Source organism: Mobula hypostoma, chromosome 3, assembly GCF_963921235.1.
Source record: "Mobula hypostoma chromosome 3, sMobHyp1.1, whole genome shotgun sequence".
Lineage (NCBI taxonomy): Eukaryota > Metazoa > Chordata > Chondrichthyes > Myliobatiformes > Myliobatidae > Mobula > Mobula hypostoma.
The window spans coordinates 8511010-8528650 of NC_086099.1; the positions used below are offsets into that span (position 1 = coordinate 8511010).

The following is a 17641-nucleotide window of genomic DNA, read 5'->3' on the forward strand; positions in this document are numbered from 1 at the left end:
TCTTAGCAAATCACCTTTCAAACTCCACCATTCCAGAGAAAACAACCGACAGCCTCTCGGGATAGCACATGCTCTCTAATCCATCCTGGTAAACCTCTTTTGCACCCTCTCCGAAGCCTTGACATTCTTCCTATAGTGATGCGACCAGAACTGTATGTAATGCTCCAAATTCGGTCCAGCTGGAGTTTTATAAAGCTGCAACATAACTTCCTGACTTTTGAAGTCAATGCCTCGACTAATAGAGGGTAGGCATGGCATATACCTTCTTGACTACCCTATAAACCTGTGTTGCCACCTTCAGGAAGCTATGCAGTTTGACTCCAAGATCCCTCTGCTTAAAGATTACAGATTAGCTCTATTTGTCCCATGTACAACAGAACATTAAGACGTGCAGTGAAATGCATGACTTTGCACCAATGAGCAACGTAGTCTGAGAACTGAGATGAGGGCAGACCGCAAGTGTCACCACACTTCCAGCGCCAATATTTTATGTATTTATTGAGATAGAGCACGGAACAGGCCCTTCCAGCCCTTTGAGGCTGCTTGCTAAGCAACCTTCAATTTAACCCTGGCCTAATCACAGGATAATTTACAGTGACCAACTAACCTACCAACTGGTACGTCTTTGGACTGTGGGAGGAAACCGGAGCACCTGGGGGAAACTCATGGGGTCACAGGGAGGACATACAGGCCTCTTACAGGTAGCGGTTCGCCTGTACCGTAAAGCAAAGTGCTGACCATTATGTGACCGTGCAGCATGCCGCAACTGACCAACTCTAACCCGTACATCTTCGGAATGCGGGAGGAAACTAAAGCACCCAGAGGAAACTCACACGGTTATGGGGAGAACATACAAACACCTTACAGACTTTGTACCCAGACTGGTGAGAGCTGACACAGTTAGCATTCAAGATTAATTAATATCATTTCCAGTATACAAGTGTAAAGGAAACAAAATAATTGTTACTCCAGATCTGAAGCAACAAAGAAAAAGAACGTAAGATTAAAAAAAATAGTAAATATAAATACATAAGATAGCTTATATATATAGATTGTTTGTACATAAAGTGACTGTCAGGAAATGATAAACTAGTGGTAGTTGGGTTGTGGAGGGGTGGGTTAGTGGTTGGAGGTGTTGATCAGCCTTACTGTTTGGGGAAATAACTGTTTTTCAGCCTGGTGGTCCTGATGTGGATGTTATGTCACCCCCTCCTGGATGGGAGTGGACAAACGGTCCATGAGCGAGTGGGTGGGATCCTTCATGATGTTACTGGCCCTTTTCCAGCACCTCTCTGTTTGTCCTCGACGGTGGGTAGGCTGATGCTGGTGATGGAGTTTTGACGATCCGTTGTAGAGCCATTGTGCTAACCGCTAACACTACCATGCTCCCCTTTGCTGAGACACTTTGCTACATTTATTAAGCAAAGGGAGCCAGATGAAAATTCATTTCTGATTTCATGTTTTAGTTCATTAGTTGTTATTTATTCTTCATTCGATTCCTGACAAAAAAAAAGAACTTTTTGAAGTCGATGTGTGGAGGCAGTGTCATAGCAACGGCATGGGCTCGAACATGAGGGAAGTACAAGTTGTTTGCTGGAGATGTGTTTGTGAAAGGTCAAAGGTCAAGGAGTATTCTCAAGCAAATTCGTGATGTGAGAAGCTGTTTCACAGACTGAGATCAGTGTAGCCTGCAGCTTCATTGAAGGTTACACTTGCCTTTCAAAAGGAAACCATTCATCTGTTTCATCCTGCCTATCACCAGAAACCCGTGATGTGGGATGAATTTTATTTCTTCTGTACTATTCATGTAGTTCCACCTGCCTATTAAATGTGTCAAAACATTTGTCAACTACTCTACTCGCTATCAAGGACATATATACAGAAAAGTACCGGAAAAGGGCCAGTAACATCATGAAGGGTCCCACACCCCTGCTCATGGACTGTTTGTCCACTTCCATCAGGGGGGAACCTATGTAGCATCCACACCAGGACCACCAGACTCTAAAACATTTATTTCCCCAAGCAGTAAGGCTGATCAACACCTCCACCCACTAATCCACCCCTCCACACCTCCACTGCCACTTTCTTCCGCATAGCAGAACTTGCCCTCATTCTAAGTAATTTTTCCTTTGGCTCCTCCCACTTACTTCAAACAAGAGGGTACTCACATAGTTCCCCGCGGGGGTAGCCATGGGTACTCACGTAGGTCCCAGCTATGTCTGCCTGTTTCTCGGCTGCGTGGAACAGTCTATGTTGCAAGCCTACACTGGTGTACGTCCCGCACTTTTCCTATGCTACATCAAAGGCTGCATTGGTGCTGCTTCCTGCCTTTCTGCATCCGTGTTGAACTCGTCGATTTCATCCACTTTGCATCCACTTCCACCCGGCCCTCAAATTCGCCTGGTCCATTTCCGACATTTCCCTCCCTTTTCCGATCTGACTGTCTCTATCTTCGGAGACAGCTTATCCACCAATGTCAATTTTAAACCCACAGACTCTCACAGTTACCTGGATTATTCCTCTTCACACCCTGCTACTTGTAAAAACGATATCCTTTTCTCTTAATTCTTCTGTCTCTGCTGCATCTGCTCTCAGGATGAGGCTTTTAAATCTAGAATGAAGGAGATGTTCTCCTTTTTCAAAGAAAGGGGCTTTCCTTCCTCCACCATCATTGCTGCCCTCAACCGCAGCTCTTCCATTTCACACACACCTGCTCTCACCCCATCCTCCTGCCACCCTACCAGGGATAGGGTTCCCCTTGTCCTCACCTACCACCCCAACAGCCTCCGTGTCCAGCACATAATTCTCCAAAACTTCCGCACCTCTAACTGGATCCCACCACCAAACCCATCTTTCCTTCACCCCCGACTTACTGTTTTCCACAGGGATCACTCTCTACGTGATTCCCTTGTACACTCAACCCTCCCACTGATTTCCACTGATCTCCCTCCTGGCACTTACCCTTGCAAGCGGAACAAGTGCTTCATCTACCCCTACACCTCCTTTCTCACTACCATTCAGAGCCCCAAAAAGGACTACTTGGTCATATACTGTGTTCAGTGCTCCCGGTGTGGCTTCTAGTATATTGGTGAAACCTGATCTTTTCCCATTCCAATATGTCCATCCATGGCCTTCTCCACTCTTGGGATAAGGCCACACATACGTTGGAGGAACAACACCTTATATTCTGTTTGGGTAGCCTCCAACCTGCTGTCATGAACATCGATTTCTCAAACTTCTAGTAATGCCTCCACCCCACCTCCCCCTCACCGTTTCCCATCCCCTTTTCCCTCGCTCATGTTGCCTTGCCTGCTCCTTGCCTCCCACTGATGTTCCCTTCCCCCTTTTTTCTTTCTTCCATTCATCTTTCTATGCTTCATTCCTTCCCCCTCCAAGTTTCACCTATCGCCTGGCGTTCCTCTCTCCCCTCCCCCACCTTTCGGATCTACTCCTCAGCTTTTATTTCTCCAGTCCTGCCAAAGGGTTTTGGCCTGAAACGTCGACTGTGCTGTTTTCCATCGATGCTGCCTGGCCTGCTGAGTTCCTCCAGCATTTTGTGTGTGTTGCCACTACTTTATCATTTTCTGTCAGACACCTTGTCCCAGGAGATCAATCACTCCTGCGCCTAGTGTCACTTTGTGGATATTAAATCAATCTATGTATATAACCTGCCTTACATATTTATATACTTTTTGTTATTATTATTTCCTTTATCTTAGTTTTTTTGTGCTGCATCAGATCCAGAGTAACAATTATTTCGTTCTCTTTTACACTGGTGTGCTGGAAATGACATTAAACTAGGAATTCAAACTTTTTTATGTCATGGACCCCTTTGGCAGTCTACTGAAGCTATTGATCCCTTCTCAGTATTTAAATATATAAAATAAAATCTATAGAATTACAACTAAGCCAATTATATTGAAATACAGTTATCAAAATACTACTGTGATTTGTTACCTGCATGCATAATTCAAGGAAACGATAAATTTCAGTTTGAGGCTAGTGAAATTAAAGATAATTTTTTTTTCCCATCCAAGTTCACGGACCCCCTGTTAAGAACCCCTGCATTAAACAGTCTTGGATCTTGAATCTTGAATGTGATCTCAGGATTTAGTGAATATTTTCTGACTGAAGTCAGCTGGACTGCAGTGGTGACGTTGTCGGTGAAAGACACACAGTAAAGGTGATGTATGAGAAATCAACATTCCCCCATTTTCCACCTGAGTGAATTACAACAAGAAGAACGATGACAAGTTGTTGAAGGCTATCTTGGTTTCTTTACAAATACTGCAATATTGGGATCAGGATTATGCCTCATTGCAGCAATGCAAGATAATGTGAGACACCTCCTGGTCTCGCAATGTTGCAAGTTTGATTCCCTATTATCAAACACAGGGAATGTATTTCATAGAGTCATAGAAAAGTACAGCACAGAAACAGGCCTTTCAGCCCATCTAGTCCATGCTGAGCCATATAAACTGCCCACTCCTATTGACCTGCACCTGAACCACAGCACTTCCATCCATGTAGCTATACAAACTTCCCTTAAATGTTGAAATCGAGCTCGCATGCACCACTTGCCCTGCCAGCTCATTCCACACTCTCAAAATCCATCGAGTGAAGAAGTTTCCCCTCATGTTTCCCTTAAGCTTTTCGCCTTTTGCCGTTAACCCATGAACTCTAGTTGTAGTCCCACCCAGCCTCAATGAAAAAAGTCTGCTTGCATTCACCCTTGCATTTGACAAGGTTCCACACGGTAGGGTTATTCAGAAAGTTAGAAGGCATGGGATCCAGGGAAGTTTGGCCAGGTGGATTCAGAATTGGCTTGCCTGCAGAAGGCAGAGGGTGATGGTGGAGGGAGTACATTCAGATTGGAGGATTGTGACGAGTGGTGTCCCACAAGGATCTGTTCTGGGACCTCTACTTTTCGTGATTTTTATTAACGACCTGGATGTTTGGGTAGAAGGGTGGGTTGGCAAGATTGCAGACAACACAAAGGTTGGTGGTGTTGTAGATAGTGTAGGGGATTGTCAAAGATTGCAGAGAGACATTGATAGGATGCAGAAGTGGGCTGAGAAGTGGCAGATGGAGTTCAACCTGAAGAAGTGTGAGGTGGTACACTTTGGAAGGACAAACTCCAAGGCAGAGTACAAAGTAAATGGCAGGATACTTGATAGTGTGGAGGAGCAGAGGGATCTCGGGGTACATGTCCACAGATCCCTGAAAGTTGCCTCACAGGTGGATAGGGTAGTTAAGAAAGCTTATGGGGTGTTAGCTTTCATAAGTCGAGGGATAGAGTTTAAGAGTCGCGATGTAATGATGCAGCTCTATAAAACTCTGGTTAGGCCACACTTGGAGTAGTGTGTCCATTTCTGGTCACCTCACTATAGGAAGGATGTGGAAGCATTGGAAAGGGTACAGAGGAGATTTACCAGGACGCTGCCTGGTTTAGAAAGTATGCATTATGATCAGAGATTAAGGGAGCTAGGGCTTTACTCTTTGGAGAGAAGGAGGATGAGAGGAGACATGATAGATAGCCAGCGCCTCTTCCCCAGGGCACCACTGCTCAATACAAGAGGACATGGCTTTAAGGTAAGGGGTGGGAAGTTCAAGGGGGATATTAGAGGAAGGTTTTTTACTCAGAGAGTGGTTGGTATGTGGAATGCACTGCCTGAGTCAGTGGTGGAGGTAGATACACTAGTGAAGTTTAAGAGATTACTAGACAGGTATATGGAGGAATCTAAGGTGGGGGCTTATATGGGAGGCAGGGTTTGAGGGACAGCACAACATTGTGGGCCGAAGGGCCTGTAATGTGCTGTACTATTCTATATCTCTATATCTCTATCTATACTCCTTATAATTTTGTATATCTCTATCATATCTCCTCTTAATCTTCTATTTTTCAAGGAATAAAGTCCTAACCTATTCATTCTTTCCATTCAACTCAGGTCCTCCAGACCTGGCAACATCCTTTTAATTTTCTCTGTACTCTTTCAAACTTATTTACATCTTTCCTATACATAGGTGACGAAAACTGCACACGTGGGAAAATTGATGATTAACCTAAACTTTTTACTGATGCACCACAGAAAGCATTCTGTGATTCTGGATACATCAGGGCTTGGTATGGCAGCAGCTCTGTCCATGACTGCAAGAAACTGCAGAAAGTTGTGGACGCAGCTCAGCACATTACAGGAATAAGCCACCCTCCAAGGACTCTGTTTACACTCCTCGCTGTCTCAGTAAAGTAGCCAGCTTAATCAAAGACCGTACCCACCCCAGTCATATCATTCACCGGAGAGGCAGCACGCGTGGCCTCTCCGAAGAATGATATCTGTAATCTGTCAAGTAGAGTACCGTGTGCAATTCTGACTTAATGGAGACAGACGTGAGAGTATGGAGGAACATCTGGAGAAACTTCTGAAATGCCTGCTTTGCTGCCGCTGCTACTGTGTGGTCCGGAATCTCCGGAGCAGAAGGCCCCGAGTCCTTGGTTTTGCTTGTTTCAGCGGCCGGGGCGAGGTTGAAGGCGCTCGGGAGGCTGTATCGGAGGGGCTGGTCGGAGGCTCAAAGTTTTCGGATGGACAGACTCAGTGTCGGCTGTGGTCGGGTGCTTCCAATGCATCGGCAGTTGTCGGTGCCTGGAGGTTTATGGCAGGGAGTTTCTCCCTTTTGCCGCCTGCTATCGGGGACTATCGGGAGTCGATCAGGACTTGAGACTTTTTTTTACCGTGCCCATGGTCTGTTCCTTATCAAATTATGGTATTGCTTTGCACTGCTGTAACTATATGTTATAATTATGTGGTTCTGTCAGTGTTAGTCTTTGGTTTGTCCTGTTTTCTGTTATATCGCTCTGGAGGAACATTGTATCATTTCTTAATGCATGTATGCATTTCTAAATGACAATAAGCAAGGACTGAGTGTTCTCATAATCTAATCTTCTCACCTCTCCCAATGGGCAAAGCCTGTAAGTACGTAGCACCAAGCTCAGCCAGAGTTTCTGCCCTGCTGTTATCAGTCTATGAATAATTCTTTAGATGAGTTGGACTCCTCGCCTCACAAGCTATCTCATTATGGTCCTGAACTTTATTGTGTACCTCCACCAATACCAACTCCAATGAGATCATGTAATCCGGGTGCCGAACTCACGTCTCCCCAAACAGATCATTTACTCCTGCCTGATGGAGGAAGGTCAGTGGGCAAGGAAAACAATTCAGAGATAACATCAAAATCAGTCAGAGGAAATCTAACATTACATCAAAAAATCGCAAAGACATGGCACTCAGTAGATACACCTGGAGGAAATCTGTTCGCTATTTTAGAACAACCTCTGCTCTGCCACAAAAGAACAAGCAGCAGCTGCCAAAGGAGAGACTGAACAATCACGAACCACAGCCACCACTTACTCTGGCCCACACTGCACCGGAGTACGTGAATCCTGGATCAGCCTCTGTAGTCACCTGAGGACCCACCAACAGACAAGTCCTTCGGACAACATCATATCTGACCTGCACTGCACTTTCTCTGTGGCTGTTACACATTATTCTGCTTTGTTCTTGTTTTACCTTGCTCCATCTCGGTGCGCTCTGTAGTGACCTGTATGAACAGAACGCAACACAGACTTTTAATTGTATCCTTTTCATCAAAGGGAGGTTGGTTTTCATGATGTGCTGAGCCGTGTCCACAACCTTCTGCAGTTTGCTGCAGTCATGCGCTGAGCAGTTGCCATATTAAAGAATATAAAAGCAAGGATGTAATGCTGAGACTTTATAAAGCACTGGTGAGGACTCATTTGGAGTATTTTGAGCAGTTTTGGGCCCCTTGTCTTGGAGAGGGTGTGCTGAAACTGGAGAGGGTGCAAAGGAGATTCACAAAACTGATTCCAGGATGAAATGGTTTGTCATATGAAGAGTGTTTGATGGCTCTGGGCCTGTACTCACTAGAATTCAGAAGAAAAAGAGGTGGCCTTGATAGAATGGATATGGAGAGGATGTTTCCTATGATGGGGGAGTCTAAGACTAGAGGACATAGCCTCAGAATAGAGGAACATCCTTTTGGAATAGAGATGAGGAGGAATTTCTTTAGCCAGAGGGTGGTGAATCTGTGGAATTCTTTGCCACAGGCAGCTGTGGAGGCTGCCTTTATGTATACTTAAGGCACAGGTTAATAGTTTCTCAATTGGTCAGGGCACGAAAGGATACAGGGAGAAGGCAGGAGATTGGGGCCGAGAGGAAAATTGGATCAGCCATGATGAAATGGTGCAGCAGACTTAATGGACCAAATGGCTTAATTCTGCTCCTATATCTTATGGTCTTATGGTCATACCAAGTTACGATGCATCCAAAAGGATGTGTTCTATGGTGTATCGATTTAAATTGGTAAGAGTCGATGGGGGCATGTCAAATTTTTTTTAGCAACATTAAGACTGAGACTCACTGAACAACTTACACTCAGTGGCTACTTTACTAGCCATCTCCTGCATAGTATGTTCGTGATCTTCTGCTGCTACAGCCCATCCACTGCAAGGTTCAATGTGTTGTGTATTCAGAGATGCTCTTCTACACACCACTGTTGTAGTGTGTGGTTATTTGCATTTCTGTCACATTCTACCAGTCTGGCATTCTCCCTTGATCGCTGTCATTAACAAGGCATTTTTGCCCACAGAACAGCCGGTCGCTGAATGTCCTTTTTGTTTCTCGCACCATTCTCTGTAAACTCTCGAGACTGTTGTATATAAAAATCCCAGGAGATCGGTAGTTTCTGAGGTACTCAAACCACCCGGTTTGGCACCAACAATTATTTCATGGTCAAAGTCACGGAGATCACATTTTTCCCATTCTGATGTTTGGTCTGAACAACATGTGAACCTATTGACCATGTCTGCATGTTTTCATGCATTGAGTTGTTGTCAGATGATTGGCTAATTAGATAAGTGCATTAATGATCAAGTGTACAGGTGTATCTAATAAAGTGGCCACCGAACGTATAACTTTATTACAGCATAGTTCGACTCTGTGCTGCTTTTAATCCCATACCTTTGTTTTTTTTTTCCATTTTAGGCTCGCTGATCAAAAGGTTCATTTCGCTGAGATTTGTTTCTGAGCCGTCGGACACAGTCACTGTGCGAGGCGGATCGTTTCTCCTGAACTGCTCAGCAGCGGCGGACCAGGGCCCAGTGAACATTAGCTGGAGAAAAGATGGCGCCTTCCTAAACCTGGTCATGGACGAGAGGCGACAGCTGATGCCAGACGGATCCCTAATGGTGCAGAACGTGGTCCACACAAGGCACCATCGGCTTGATGAAGGCCTGTACCAGTGCGAGGCTTCGGTGCTGGGGGCAGGATCAATAGTGAGCAGAATGGCTCGCTTAACTGTGGCAAGTAAGCAAGGATCGCATCAAGGCGAATTTTCTTTCCTTTTCTTCTCTGCCAATGTTATTGGTTTTAATTGCAGCATAAGCTTAACCTGTTTCTGTCACACGAGTTTAATAAGACAAGGTGGCCACTATAAGCTGCTCCCTCCACTAGTAATCGATAGTTCTATTTTGAGGCTAATGTCCAGTGCTGGAATGACATCTCAGTTGTGTTGGCTTCTCTCTGTTACCGGTTCACCAAGTTTTTTCTTGACTCAATTTGTAATGTGTGAGAATTGAGCATCTGGCTGTGAAAACCAAACATGAAGCACTGACTGTCTCTTGTCTGTGTTCCACAAAATCAGCAATGGATTTACCAAGAATACTTGCTCCCCCACCCGCCTTGGTCTGCAAACTCCGGCTGGAGAATTCCCAAGATGTTTCTGAGCATCAAACTATGGACTTTGCTGATTGCTTTGAACTGGTTTTGAGGAGAAAATGAAATCACAATGCTGTTGGTCGTTTGATTTTAGTTTCAGTTACAAGGAGAATCTTAGCAAATCATCTTGCTCTTCCGTGCCTGTATACTTTGTGGCTGGTACAGTATGAGTACAAACTCATATAAAAAAGAAAATATCAAAGCAGGAATGTAATGCTTAGGTTTTATGTGAAATTGGTCAAACTGTGCTTGGAGTATTGTGAGCAGTATTGGCCCCCCTATCTAAGAAAGGACGTGCTGACATTGGAAACGGTTCAAAGGAATTTCACAGAAATTATTCGGCGATTAAAAGGATTCCCTTATAGGTCAAGTCAGTGGTGAGGAAGGCAAATGCAATTTTAGCTTTCATTTCCAGAGGACCAGGATATAACATCAAAGATGTAATGCTGAGGCTTCATAAGGAATTGATCAGACCGCACAAAGTACTGCGAGCAGTTTTGGGCTCCTTATCTAAGGAAAGATGAGCTGTCACTGGAGACGGTCTAGAGTCGGTTCAGAAGAGTGATCCCAGGAATGAAAGGGTTATCATATGAGCAGTATTCAATGGCTCTGGCCTGTACTTGCTGGGGCTTAGAAGAATGAGAGGGGAATATCTCATTGAAACCTATTGAATATTGAAAGGGCTGGATAGAGTGGATGTGGAGAGGATGTTTCCTATAGTGGAGGAGTCTAGGAACAGAGAGCATAGCCTCAAAATACAAGGGTATATCTTTGGAACAGACTTGAGGAGGAATTTCATTAGCCAGAGTCAGGTAAATCTGTGGAATTCATTGCCATTGATATCTGTTGTGGACAAGTCTTTGGGTATATTTAAGTGGAGGTTGAAAGGTTCTTGATTAGTCAGGCTGACAAAGGTTACAGGGAGAAAAGAGGAGAACGAGGTTGAGAAGGAAAATGGATCAGCCATGTTGGAATGATGGAACAGACTTGATGGGCCAAATGGCCTAATTCTGCACCTATGTCTTATGGTCTTAAGATCTTTGAGCAGACTCATCAACAATGGAAAGGGAATAGGATTGAAAATGTGCAGATTTTCCAGAAAAGTTACAATTCACCCCAACAACAGTTTGGAATTACTCAATATTTTGTATTCAAGTCAGTAAATCAGAGATTTTCTTATTGCAACTTCTACTTTTGTAGGTAAAGAAAATTAATAATCAACTAATATTGGTTGTCTGTCATATGCAATGATGAGAGGAGACCTGTGCGAGAGAGATTTTAAATTGGAAAATGTTGTTGCACTGGGGCAGTTCCATTCTCTCAGCCTGGGAAGTCCGGGTTCAGTAGGACGAGTAGTCATCAGTCATCTCAAACTGAGGACTTCCTTGGTTGCTGTGGCTGACCATGATTATTCTGTGCATCATCATACCCTTTGCTCCCCCTGGAGTGTTGCATTAGCACCTTTTGTAGCCATTGGATTTCTCTGTGGATCTCATCACCCTGTCCGCCAGAGCTGACTACGCATGAAGGGATAGGCATGTCTCTATCTCACTGAGGTATGAGGTGGCTGCTTACACTCTCCTGGGTTAGCCTGCCTTTCAAAGCGGTGTACTGAGGTGTGGCTGCCGTCACATGTAAGCAGCTACTTGGAGCCACAGGGGAGAGCTGAGTGTCTAGAGGAGACCAAAGGTGAGTGAGCTGCCCCAGAATGGACATGACAAATTCCTTCAGCATAGGAGTTACCCCTCCCTGGGCACACCAGAATCCCAATGATAATCAACTATTACAATCAGGTAAACGATCATGCATTTGATGAAAGCCATCTGTGATACATGAAGACAAAAAGGCTATGTTTCCACAGGAGTTCTCTTTCATACTTGTTATTTGAACAAAAATTCTCCGGAATATTTGTCATCATAATATGACTGTACTCCATTGTTATGTCTGGCTTTCTGGGATCGCTACACATTTACTGGCACTATTTTTTAATCAAATGTAAAAATAATCATTAAGAAAGCAGAAATTTGATGATGGTATTTGGATGGGCTACAGCTGGAGGAAGTTCGTGTCAGGTAAGTAATGTTGGATCTGGTGATCCTGCAATCCAAAGGTTCTTCGGAGGTCAAGAATGAGGCATAAAACTTTTTGGTTACGGCTGTTAAAAGTGCTACAAGAACAAAAGATGACCAAAGAAAGACAAAGGAAAGGAAATAATGAGCATCTCATACGCAGGCTAAAGATAAACAAAGTTTATTCTATGATAACAATTAACCTATAAAATAGCCAAATTACAGTGGCGTGATATAATTTCAAACTTTCTCCAAATTCCAGCATATTTTCTCTTCTCCCGTTCCTTTTCTTTATTTCCCCACTCTGACCTCTTACTCTTCTTCTCACCTGCCTATCACCTCCCCCATCCTCCTTCCCTTTCTCCCATGGTCCACTCTCCTCTCCTATCAGATTCCTTCTTCTCCAGCCCTTTACCTTTTCCACCTATCACTTCCCAGCTTCTCACTTCATCCCCCCCTGCCCCACCCAGCTGGTCTCTTCTACCAGCTTGTCCTCCTTCACCCCCCCCCCAGCCCCACCTTCTTATTCTGGCATTCTTCCCCCTTCCTTTCCAGTTCTGATGAAATGTCTCAGCCCATGATGTACACTGTTTTTGCCTCTCTGTAGATGCTGCCTGGCCTGGTGATCTCCCCCAGCATTTTGTGCATTTTGCTCTGGATTCCCAGCATCTGCAGAATGTCTTGTGTCTGTGATATGAATTGAGCTGCCTTGTTCATACTTTTGGTGACATGCCTCCAATCTCACAGAAACAAATGGCTTCAGCCACTGCTATTGTTGATCAGAGTGAAATTGAGTAATAGGATTCACGACAAAATCCTTACTTACAGATCCGAGTGTAGCGCCATCTTTCTCCAGAAACTGGCAGCTGTGATATTGATGCACTCACCCTTGCTGGGGAACTGAAAAAACACTCAGATTGCTTTGACTTCCCAAATTGCCTGCAAATGATACGATCTGAGATGAGATTGTGTCGGGGGTGTCAGACTCTCTATATTCTCCCTGCCTGCGCAGAATTTTAATTCACCTGTCGTTGCACTTGGGATAAGGAAAGAAACACAGAGACTTACTCATCACAACTGCCTACACCATTAGGAAACAATGCTCCTCTGTCAGAAAAGCTAAATAGAAAGATCAGAACTTCAACAGACAGCAAAACAAAAATTAAAGATTAAAGATTAGCTCTATTTGTCACATGTATATTGAAATATACAGGAGAATGCTTCTCTTGCATCAAATGTACTAGTGAGGATTGAGTTGGGTTAGCAAGCAAGAGGCACAACACTTCCGGTGCCCAACGTAGCTGGCCTGCACCCTGGTCTGCTAATTTCCTCCAGCATTTTGCATGTGTTTCTGTTTTTGACAATGTGGAGCTGAGAGTGAGTTTGTAAATCCGGTGAGATCAAAGGATGTTAGGAATGGCGAGGGCAGAGCACTGCGGGAGGTATGTGGGACCGGTGATGGAGAAGGAGAGCCAGGGGTGGGGGTTGGCGTGGGTGCAGACACACCCAACCCTTAGACACCAGGCAAGGTCACTTGATTCCAAACCACTGGTTTATTGATCATTACAGAATGTCTCCTGAGTGCTTCCCACTCCCTCCCCTCTCCCTTCCCCTCTTCCCAACCATGATTCCCCTCTCACTGCCCCCTTCCCACTCTCAGTCCACAATAGAGACCCATCTCAGAATCAGGTTTATTATCACTCACCTTTGTCAGGAAATTTGTTGTTTTTTGTGGTAGCAGTACAGTGCAATGGTTTTAAACACCCTAGCTATATATATATATGCCTAAGACTTTTGCAGAGTTCTGTATATATATATATATATATAAATAAATAAGTAGTGCAAAAAGAGAGCAAAAATAGTGAGATGGTGTTCATGGGTTCAATATCCATTCAGTAATCTGATGGAGGAAGGGAAGATGCTGTTCCTAAAACAATGAGTGTGGGTCTCCAGGCTGTGGGTACTCCTTCCTGATGGTAGCAGTGAGAAGAGGGTTTGCCCTGGGTGATGGGGGTCCTTAATGACAGATGCTACCCTTTTTTGCCAAACCGCTGAAAAGCAATGCACTAACCGCTAATGCGACTATCCCAGTATCCGAGCACAGTTTAAATGCAGGTATTTGAGGAAGTCATCTTCTCTCAATTCAGCTACACATGAACTGTTTAACAATCTTTCTCTGGAACTTGCTGACATACACACCACCGTTTCTTCATTTTGTTTTGTATTTATTTCCACTTTTAACATTTATACGCATATGTTTGCTAACTCTATTGCATAAAGGTAATGTTTATGGGATCATACAAATTAAATTCAATATTTACAATTTTGTGTCCTATCATTCAACATAACCCAATCACAAGAGAAATCATTTCAAAAGACCATACGATCATAAGACATAGGAGCAGATTTAGGCCATTTGGCCCATCTAGTCAGAACTGCCATTCCATTATGCCTAATTTATTTTCTCTCTCAACCCCATTCTCCTGCCTTGTTCCCGTAACCTTAAACACCCTGACTAATCAAGAATCTATCGATGTCCACTTTAAATATACCCAATGACTTGGCCTCCACAGCAGTCTGTGAAAACGAATTCCACAGATTCACTACACTCGGGCTAAAGAAATTCCTCCTCATCTCTGTTCTAAACAATGTCCCCCTGTTCTGAGCTTGTGCTCCCTGATCCGAGACTCTCACTCCATCCTCACCATGTCTACTCTATCAATTTGCGCTCCATTTCCTTTGGAGTAAAGAGCTTTTGTCTCCTAATATCATTACAGCTGAGCAAAACATGCCTTAAAATCTTGTTGATCAATGATAATGTTTATTGATATTGATCTATATCCTGCTGTATGCTTTGACAGTTTACCTTACTATCCACAGTTTTGTGTTATCTGCCAATTAACTAAGCAGATCACCTACACTGCTGTCTACAACTTCACCAATGGCCATGGTTTCCTTGTTCTTTGGAGTAACACGTGCAAAATGCTGCAGGAACTCAGCAGGTCAGGCAGCATCCATGGAAATGAATAAACAATTGGCCCTTCATCAGGACTGGAAAGGAAGGGGGGAGATGCCAGAATAAGAAGGTGGCGGAAAGGGAAGGAGGACAGGCTGGAAAGTGATCATTGCAGCCAGGTACGTGGGGGAAGGGGGACGGTGAAAAAGCTGGGAGATGAGAGGTGGAAAAGATAAAGGGCTGGAGAAGAAGGAATCTGATAGGAGAGGAGAGTTCGCGAAAGCGAAGGAGGAGGGGCACCTCAGGGAGGTGATAGGCAGGTGAGGAGAAGAAGTAAGAGGCCAAAGTGGGAAATAGAAGGAGGAGGGGAAAAAATCACCAGATATTGGAGAAATTGATGTTCTTGTCATCAGGTTGGAGGCTACCTAGATGCAATATGAGGTGTTGCTCCTCCATACTGAGAGTGGCTTCACTGTGGGAAAATAAGAGGGAGAACTGGATACAATAATGCACATTGCAATGCCCAGTACAACACCCTTCCTGTACTCGGGTGGGCATCTGACTTTCAGAGCAATGGCTAATGAGCCCTATCCACATTCCACTGGCCTCTACAGTCCATTCTCATCACAGAGAGTCACAGAATAATACAGTACAAGAACAGGCCATGCCTGTTCCACGTTGACCATAGCATCCTCCCTGCTGGTTCCAGTTGCCCATGTGTGGCCCATAACCCTTCAAACCACACACTTCCATGTACCTATCCAAATACCTCTTAAATGTTGCAATTATATCCACCTCAACCACTTCCTCTGGCAGCTCATTCCAGGTACTCACCACCCTCTGTGTAAAGAAGTTACCTCTCACATCTCATTTAAATCTCCACTTTCTCATCTTGTGTCTTGGACTCCCCAAAGTTGGAGAACTGGGCACAATATTACCAAAATATACACTCAGTGGCCACTTCATTAGGTACACCTGTACACCTGTTCATCAATGCAAATATCTAATCAACCAATCATGTGGCAGCAACTCAATGCCTAAAAACATGCAAATTTGATCAAGAGGTTCAGTTGTTGTTCAGACCAAGCATCAGAATGTAGAAGAACTGTGATCTAAGTGACTTTGACTGTGGAATAATTGGTGGTGTCAGATGTGGCGGTTTGAGTATCTCAGAAACTGCTGATCTCCTGGGATTTTCATGCACAACAGTCACTGGAGTCACAGAGAATGGTGCAAAACACAAATAAACCCAGTGTGTGGCAGTTCTGTGGGCAAAAACGCCTTGTTAATGAGAGAGGTCAGAGGAGATTGGTCTGACTGGTTCAAGTTGACAGGAAGGTGACAGTAACTCAAATAACCACACATTAGCGCAGTGGTGTGCAGAACAGCATCTCTGAGCACACAGCACAACGAACCCTGAAACGGACGGGCAACAACAGCAGAAGAACGTGAACATACACTCAATTGGCACTTCATTAGGTACCTAATAATGTGGTCACTGAGGCTACGTCCACACTAGACCGGATAATTTTGAAAACGCCGGTTTTGCGTAAAAACAATAGGCATCCACACCAGGCGTTTTTGAAAATACCTCCGTCCACATTAAAACGGGTATTTGGGCGAATCTCCTCCGACTTGGCATGCGTAGGACACATCTACAAAAAACAAGCAAAGAGGAAATGGTATACTTGGTGCACGTTTGTCCAGTTACAGACTAGAAAAACTTAAAAGGAAAGTGCTAAACGACAGACAGCTGATGGCTTTCGCGCAGGAGGAATTAAAACTGAGAAATCAAATACTGGAGTGTATGGAGGCAACCGACAGGGAATTCACGGACAGTATGACCCGGCTGACGACGAACATTGAAAAACTGACTAACTCTGTTGCAGAGGGATTTGCAATGATGAGGAATATGATGGCTGCCCCCCCCCCCCCCCGCCCACCAGTACTTTTCACTGCCACAATACCAGCCTCACAGCCACTACAATAGCTACACACAGGGACACACAGACCCCGAGTGGCCCCACCAACATCTTCCCCACTCCCACAGAGGGGTCACCCTGGAAACATTTCCTACAGCCATAGTCTCTTCACCGATGAAAGGGGCGACAGGTTTTTTAAAACCTCCGGTTATCCCGTACACACTACAACACCCAACCAGCGTTTTCAGATTTAAACACTCTGGACAGCGTTTTAGAAAAGTTGTGTTTTCGGGGGAGGAAAACGCTGTTTCAGTGTGGATGGAGGATCAAAACGAAGAGAAAAAGCTTCGGTTACGGATTTATCTGGTCTAGTGTGGACGTAGCCTGAGTGTTTTTTGTAGATGGGTTTCTATTATGAAGTGAAGACAAAGGAGAGGGCAGATGGTGGAATCTACATCTCTGTGCACCTATCCAAATGCCTCTCCAATGTGTCAGTTGTAGCTGTCTTGACCACTTCCTCCGGCAGCTCATTCCAGGAGCTCTCCACATTCTTTGTGAAGAAGTTACCTCTCACATCTCTTTTAAATGTTAAGTCACAAGAGGTTGTTATATTGCAGTTGTAAATTTTTGTTGAGACTGTTCTTGGAATATTGTGTACAATACTGCCTTATCTAGTGTCTGTGCCCTCTAGTTTTGGACTCCACAAACTTGGAAAATAAACTTTGACTGCCCACCTTATCCCAATATCTCATGATGTTATAAACTCATACGAGGTCAGCCCTCGTTCTCCTGCACTCCTGCGAATAATGATCCACTGTGGCCGATCTCTCCCTATAACTCAGAACATCTCCCACCCTCTCCCCATAACCCAGACAATCTCCCACCCTCTCCCTATAACCCAGA

General features: G+C 44.5%; 1 protein-coding gene across 3 annotated transcripts in view; it reads left to right on the forward strand.

The window, feature by feature from the left end:
* dcc (DCC netrin 1 receptor) overlaps nucleotides 1-17641 on the forward strand; it is a 1425388-nt gene that overhangs the window by 423294 nt on the left and 984453 nt on the right. For all 3 annotated transcript variants that reach the window (XM_063042623.1, XM_063042621.1, XM_063042622.1), the window contains exon 2: nucleotides 9060-9380. In XM_063042623.1, the coding sequence (XP_062898693.1) occupies nucleotides 9060-9380 (321 nt within the window). The remainder of the gene's footprint in view (nucleotides 1-9059; nucleotides 9381-17641) is intronic.